The following is a 7,611-nucleotide window of genomic DNA, read 5'->3' as shown; positions in this document are numbered from 1 at the left end:
CTCTCACACACACACTCTCTCTCACACACACACACACACACTCACGCACAACTTTCTCTCTCTCTCACACACACACTCACGCACAACTTTCTCTCTCTCACACACACACACACACACACACATCATTCAGCCCTGTGTAAACGTGCAGACAGACTGTAAAGTGATCATATTCATTCCACACACTGCCAGCTTCAATAACAGCAGATAATTCACTAGTTAACACACTCTAAAATAAAACAAAGCCCAAAACATGCCAAATGAAACCCAGGTTAGAAACCAAACCCAAAGCCTCTTCGTCTTAATAATCATAATAAAGCCATTACAGAGAATATGTTAATGTGGTCAAATGTAATTTATAGTGAATTACAGGTTTGTTTTGGACTGACTAAACACAAAACTACCACATAATCTGATCCAGAAACCCTAATATAGTAATAATAATAGCTAGCAAACAAACCAAAGACCCAATAATGACATATTTACACACAGCTGACCGGTTAAAAACGGTTCTGTCATTTTCCCTTAAGATATTAGGATTAAATTACTTTATTTTATATGGACGTGTTCGAAATGACTAGAAAATGTATTGACTTTCTCTGTACAAAAAAAAAAGCGGTACGCCGAGTCACTGTAAGAAAAACAGCCCTGAAATGACATTACCTGAAACGGGTTACTGAAGTCCGGGTCCGCGAAGGGGTTGCTATCAAAATCTGACATTTTGCCGGTTTAATTGGGCTTTATTGTTTAGACTATATTATCGGTATTCGGTAAGAAACGCACCAGCAGCTCAAGACCGATCCGCAAAATGGCAGAACCGGAGATGACGTCACGCGTCAGCGGCACGTCTCACACTAAAAAGTGTTCCAAACTCTTCAAGGTCTGTCTCTTTTCTATTGCGATTATTGATGTATACCCTCCTTATTATTATTTATTTATTTATTTTTCTTTCCCTTTTCTTTTTTGTTTTTTTTCTTCCAGAAAACGTGAACACCAAGTTTGTAACCAACAGTTTCCACAAATCCCTTCATTTGATTGGGATGTTCTCTTTTATTCTGGAGGGCAAGGGCAGTGACTGTACCATCGAGCGTATTTTGCAGTATTAAACACGTATTTATACCGATTTCATCAGGCTCCGAAAATTCTTCAAATAGAACACAAAGAATGGCCTTCTCAGCTGCCATAGTTAAAACTCTTGCGTCATCAGAACAGGGTGTTCAACGCACCGCCGTTTCCGTTTAAAAAACGTTTTGCACCGTTTTTGTCGGGGCTGAATGCAGCCCTGATGTCCATATCTATGGACTTTCAATATAATCAGCTAACCTAACTAGTTGTTTGTATTGTTGATGTTTTATTCTGTTTTAATATCCGGATGTTAGTGAAAAAAACAACAATAATAATAATGATAAACTTTTAGATAGCAATCTTCATATGTGATGGACATCGGTTATGATCCTCTTTGAAGGCATCTTGAGTAATACAGCTCCATGTTTAGCGACGAGACAGAATACGGAAGTCTGTTGTGCTCAACCCCCATTTGTATTTAAATTCGCATTTCCCATACATACAGGTGCATCTCAATAAATTAGAATGTCGTGGAAAAGTTCATTTATTTCATTGAGATGCACCTGTATATATATATATATATATATATATATATATAACTAAATACTGAATTAAATGTAATAGTACATAAATGTATTTCCCCACTTGATTATGTTGTTAATATATTTATGTATGAATATTTTGCACATGTGCAGTATACATTTATATTACTGTAGTTTTATTTGTTGTGTCTATATTACTAGGCAATGCTAAGGTGTGGCACAATGGTAAAAGACCAAAAAGGCTGTTAACTAAAAGATTGTGGGCTCAAACTCTGCTCTGGGCAATCTCAACAATTGGATATTGCTGGAATGTTGCATGTTTTGTAGATCAGTACTGCGTGCCAACATGTAGTTGCTATAAATCTGTCCTCTCATCTATAGGACTGAAGAAAGACATTCAAACAAAGCTTTTCGGGCAGCATATCGCTGCTCATGTCATCCTGAAAGCCGTCACGGGCTTCATAGAGAGTAAAAACCCAAAGAAACCACTGGTTCTGTCCCTCCACGGCTCGACCGGGACCGGGAAGAACTTCGTGAGCCAACTTATAGCAGAAAATATTTACAAGAACAAGATGAGGAGCAACTTCGTTCACCTGTTTACAGCGACAGCACACTTTCCTCACAAGGCTCACATTGACACGTACAAGGTAATGAGTAATACAGTATACAGTGAATGCACAATATGCAAATATGTGGAAATGACATGTATTTTGTTGCACCAAAACGAATACAATTACATTTTAATATATACATTTTTTGTGTCCCGTCACTGTCATATATATATATATATACACACACACACACACACACAACACATATTTTTGTTCAGATCCAGTTACCAGAGTGGATACGAGGGAATGTTTCCATCTGCCCGCGTTCACTGTTCATCTTTGATGAAATGGATAAAATGCATCCGGAGCTGATCGACAGTATTAAACCTTACCTGGACTTCTATGACAACCTGAACGGAGTGTCGTACAGACAGGCCATCTTCATCTTCCTCAGGTCAGTGGCATCGGCACAGAAAACTGTTGACCCATACATTTCAACCAAACAGCCTCTGTAAGCCAGTTGTTGTGTTTTTGTTTATAGCAATGCTGGGAGTACGATGATCAACGAGGTGGTTATGAAATTCTGGAGGGATGGTAGAGAACGAGAGGAGATCCAGCTGAAGGATCTAGAGACGGAACTTTCACAGTCTGTCTTTAACAACAAAACCAGTACGTCAAGTGTCTCTTGCTCTCACCTGCTAGTAAAAGTGTGCACCCTCGGGTAGAATAAACAAGCACTGGTGCCCCCCATGGACATTCGGGCTGTGTCATACAACTGTCGTGGTCTGCGTGTGGGCCAGAGTATTGGGGATAAAGCCCGCCGTATGGTTGTGGACAGCCTTTTGGAGAACTGTGACATTTTATGCTTGCAAGAGACATTTTTAGCAATGCAAGACTTGGATAAACTAAATACTTTTAATGATAATTTTCATGGTGCTGGTGAATCCACTACAGATCTTGGTATGGATTTAATTAAAGGTAGGATATCTGGGGGTGTAGCCATACTGTGGAAAAGAAACTTAGAATCACTGGTTAAGGTGGTTAGACTGGATGTTAATTGGTATATTGCAATACAGATTACTTATCGAGATAAGAAATGTATTATTCTAAATGTGTATACACCTTATGAATGCCATCATAATGAAGATGAGTACTAGCTTTTAAATTTTGCCAAGATAATAATCTCATTTTGTCAAGTGAAGTGTGTTTGCAGATATATTGTAGATAGCTATACCTATGTTAGTGAGGCTTGGAACACAACATCATGGTTGGACCACTGTATTAGTACAGCAGATGCACATTCCTCACTGAGGGGTTATGAGTATCTCATATGATACAGTAACAACTGATCACATTCCTGTCCCTATGGTGATAAATGTTGAGTATTTCGCAGCGATGTCTAACAATGAGAACAATACTAATGTTGCAAAAATGGATTGGTCAGCACTTACAAAGGAGGATCTTTTAGCCTATTATAAGTACAGATAAATGTCTGAGTAATATTCATTTACCTAAGGATGCAATAATGTGTAGCGATATTAACTGTAAAGATGTAAATCATCGGAGGGATATCTGCTCAATGTATAATGATATAGTTAATGCCCTGCACGGTTGTAGTAAGCCATTTTTTAAATCAAAGGGTATAATGAATAAGACTAGGCCTGGCTGGAGTAAATATGTAGCTGAATATCATGCTGAAGCCCGGGAAGCTTTTAAATTATGGGTTATGGCTGGTAGACCCAGGCAAGGGCCTGAGCTTGAGTATAAGAAGTCTACAAATGCAAGATATAAGTATGCTATTCGTTTTATCTGTAAAAATGAGCAGAGGGCTGATTCTATGGCTATGAAGCTGTTAAATCATAATATTACTGATTTTTAGAAAGTTAGAACTTTTAATAGTTGCAGAGTATCTCTTCCTTGTACTTTAGATGGAGTTTCTGGGGTAGATAATATTGCGGAGTTATGGAGACAACATTATTGTAGTCTTTTTAATTGCATCCAAAATAAATTGTATAATGTGGACGATATTCAAGTTAATGATCCAATAGTGATTATGTCCTAATAATCCTGATAAGAGTGTGGTTATGATTTGCGGAACTAAGGAGGAATAAAAGTATACATTTTCCAGTTTTTATGTTGTCTAATAAGAGTCTCACTGTGTGTGCGAAAGTAAAATACCTTGGACATTTTATCACTGAGCACATGACAGATGATGAGGATATTGATAGGCAACGCTGTATGATGTATATGCAGGCGAATATACTTTTACGTAAGCTTAGTTTCTGTTCAGATGAGGTGGCGTCATTGTTTAAAACGTACTGTACAATACTTTATACTGCTCATTTGTGGTTCAACTATAGAACATCTAGTTTACAGAAGCTCAAAGTAGCTTGTAATGATACAATGAGAATTTTACTAAGGAGGCCTAGATGGCATATTGCAAGTGAAATGTTTGTGAGTGCAAGAGTAATCACTTTTAGAGCTCCGTTACGAAATCTTATGTATAGATTTATCTGCCGGCTTAATGCTTCTAACAATGAAACTATTGTGGGTCTATCAAATATAAGGGTGAGCACTACACAGTATCAGTCAAAGCTGTGGAGACATTGGTATTGCTGTAGGCTATTTTGTAAATTGTTAGTGTGTTTGATAGATGTTATGGGTTGTATATGTGGTCCTGTTGTCTTTTAAATTTGGGCCTTGAGTCTGTAATAAAGTTTGATTCCGATTCTAGTAGAGCAGAGAGATTCACAACAGTTGGATTGTTAATTAATACAACAATAAGCCATACAACACTAAGTTGTAGTGATTTTACAGTTAAAAGTTGTAATTGGGTTCAATGTGCGCCTTAAGCATGTTATAAAATCACTAAACATTTAAAAGTGTAAAATTAGTAATTAAACACCAACAGTAGCAATGTGATTAAACACATTATAAATTAATAAGAATCACATTAAATATTTTTTCATTGTTATTCATTAAACGGTCTCTTTTTTGGGGGGCAGGCAGCATAACAGAGGTCATTATACGAATAAATGATTAGCACATTCGAATGACTGTAGTTTTAGGGGCCGTTCACGCATTGAAAACGCTGCCGCTTTCTACTTCTTTCCAAAATGTGGCATCTGCTGTTGCTAAGCAACCGTGACCTGCGCTCTCCATGACGACGTGGAAGTTTCAGCAAAGGAAAAATGGATTTCCAGCACAGAAAATCACTTGCAGTAGCTCTGCTGCTAAATTTACACTAAATTTATTTAAAAATGGCTATCCCTGTACAGCTATGATCAGCTTGGCTGAGCTTTTAAAGGGTTAGTTCACCCAAAAATGAAAATTCTGTCATTAATTACTCATCCTCATGTCGTTTCAAACCCGTAAGACCTTCGTTCATCTGATTCTTCGGAACACAAATTAAGCTGTTGGAAGTGGATCGGACCGAGCACCAAAACACACTTGTAGCCAATCACCAGTAAGGGGCGTGTCCAGTAGTGATGGGGAGGTGCCTGTGTTGAATAGCATGTTCAGAAATTTGGGGGCGGAGGCAAGATAGGGGTGTGAATATTTTGTGTAGGGGCGTGTTTGTTTTGGTGATTTCAAATATCAACAGCATTTCTCAGAAATTGCTTACTGCACCTTTAACTAATGTTAACAGATACAACTTTAAATTTTAAAAATTTATTAGTTGTAAACTTATTAACTAACATTAATAAATGATATAGAATTATTGTCATGTTAACTAATATAGTTAATGTTAACAACTGAAACCTTATTGTAAAGTGTTGCCAAAGTTTTATATATTGTTTATATATTATATCTTGATTTTATAGTGTAACCCTTTCAATGCTGTAACCCTTAAAACCAGACTGCCAGAGGGTTAAAGTAAATGCTTCCTGATGCCACCGGGGTGGCGATTGCGCTGATGGCTTGGGCCCGTCATCGATGCTTGCAGCTTTAATTACTTTTATAATTGCAAATTCTTCTCTCTTTCCACAGGTGGTTTCTGGCACACTAGTTTAATCGATAAAAAACTGGTGGATTTCTTCGTGCCGTTACTTCCTCTGGAGTACAAGCACGTCATTCAGTGCGGTTTGACTGAGATGGCCAGAGAGGGTCGTGTCCCAGATAAAAATGTGGTTAAAAAGATGGCTGATGACCTAATCTTCTTCCCTAAAGAGGAGCGTGTCTTCTCGGACCAGGGCTGCAAGCACATTGCTAACAAATTGTACTTCTATATTTAACACACAGAAAAAGCATTTCCAATCTGTCATTCTTCATCATTTAAATTAAAGATAATTTATCTTTATCTAACACACATGCACGGGCCTTATGTAGGCTTCCCTCACTCAACATTGGTTGACTTTTAATTAGTTGAACTAACAAACTGGGATTGTTTTTATCAAAGTATTATATTCCTTTGACAGAACTGAACCATCATATTTGCTCATAAGTTACCAGAATCATCAAATATATACGGAATACAATTAATGGAAGGAAGAAGAGTTACAGTCTATAGTTCAAGTGGCTGATTCATTCAGGAATGAATAACTCAATGACTTATTCAGACATTTACCGCTAACTGCTGACAGTTTCAGTTTCTTATTTAGAGGACAATTTCATTTATTTAAATTGTTTTGGTAGGTACCAGTGTATTTAACTGTGAACAAACAAAATACTGAGAGGTTTCTCAAATTTTTGTATATTACTTTACGTTAGGCTATTATAGACAACACTTGTGTAATACATTTTATGTTGAACCAAATAAAATATTTCTTTCTTTTTGTAATGTCTACTTGTTACTTTTCTCATTTAACACAATAGTGGCTTTTAAATGACACATGCAGGAGTAAACATATCAATGTAGGCAAGTGATGGTAATTGTTGGTTTCTGACAAACCATAAACAAATAGAAACAATTAGTATATACAAACAATAATCACATTATACATAATCAAATAAACAAGCAGAAGAAACTTACATAATCAGCAACACAACACAATTCTACACAGGTCGTGTCTGAATGAACATATCAATGTAGGCAAGTGATGGTAATTGTTGGTTTCTGACAAACCATAAACAAATAGAAACAATTAGTATATACAAACAATAATCACATTATACATAAATAAACAAGCAGAAGAAACTTACATAATCAGCAACACAACACAATTCTACACAGGCCATGTCTGAATAGAGATACTACTCCTCACATACCAACATGTGTTTTAATTAATAAGAGGCCACAGGTGTTCTTATCAGCACTCAATCAGCCAATCATATCACAGTAGAATTTGCTACATTTTAATCGGCTGACAGCCCTAGTTTTTATTAAACCATTTATCCAAAAAAAATCAATTTTGATTTATTTCTAATTTTAATATCTGAATTATTCCATAATATATGGTTTTGTGTGGGGAAACGTTGTGGTTGTAAACCAATTTCCAAGCTAACAGTGCTTTGTG

General features: G+C 36.7%; 2 protein-coding genes across 3 annotated transcripts in view; one reads left to right on the top strand and one right to left on the bottom strand.

Moving 5' to 3' along the window:
* Positions 1-831, bottom strand: part of scamp1 (secretory carrier membrane protein 1) — a 32,437-nt gene extending 31,606 nt beyond the window's left edge. For both annotated transcript variants that reach the window (XR_001636119.1, XM_016509554.1), the window contains exon 1: positions 661-831. Coding sequence is in view for 1 of the 2 variants with exons in the window: in XM_016509554.1 (XP_016365040.1) it covers positions 661-717 (57 nt within the window). In the remaining variant the exon portion in view is untranslated. The remainder of the gene's footprint in view (positions 1-660) is intronic.
* LOC107705952 (torsin-1A-like) lies at positions 806-6,778 on the top strand. Its single transcript, XM_016509487.1, has 5 exons — positions 806-839; positions 1,986-2,251; positions 2,434-2,609; positions 2,697-2,824; positions 6,146-6,778. Exons 1-5 carry the CDS (start codon positions 806-808, stop codon positions 6,388-6,390), a joined length of 849 nt encoding a protein of 282 aa, XP_016364973.1. The 3' UTR covers positions 6,391-6,778.
* Positions 6,779-7,611: the final 833 nt, after the last annotated feature.

The sequence above is a fragment of the Sinocyclocheilus rhinocerous genome, unplaced genomic scaffold (genome assembly GCF_001515625.1).
Source record: "Sinocyclocheilus rhinocerous isolate Xijiao unplaced genomic scaffold, SAMN03320098_v1.1 scaffold1045, whole genome shotgun sequence".
Taxonomy (NCBI): domain Eukaryota; kingdom Metazoa; phylum Chordata; class Actinopteri; order Cypriniformes; family Cyprinidae; genus Sinocyclocheilus; species Sinocyclocheilus rhinocerous.
This window is presented reverse-complemented; position numbering and strand designations above follow the sequence as displayed.

Excerpts from the sequence above, each read along its gene's own strand:
- LOC107705952 (XM_016509487.1), top strand. The coding sequence starts at position 806 with ATGGCAGAACCGGAGATGACGTCACGCGTCAGCG. Across the intron at positions 840-1,985 it reads GATGACGTCACGCGTCAGCG|GACTGAAGAAAGACATTCAA; the intron begins GCACGTCTCACA and ends TCTCATCTATAG. Across the intron at positions 2,252-2,433 it reads CTCACATTGACACGTACAAG|ATCCAGTTACCAGAGTGGAT; the intron begins GTAATGAGTAAT and ends ATTTTTGTTCAG.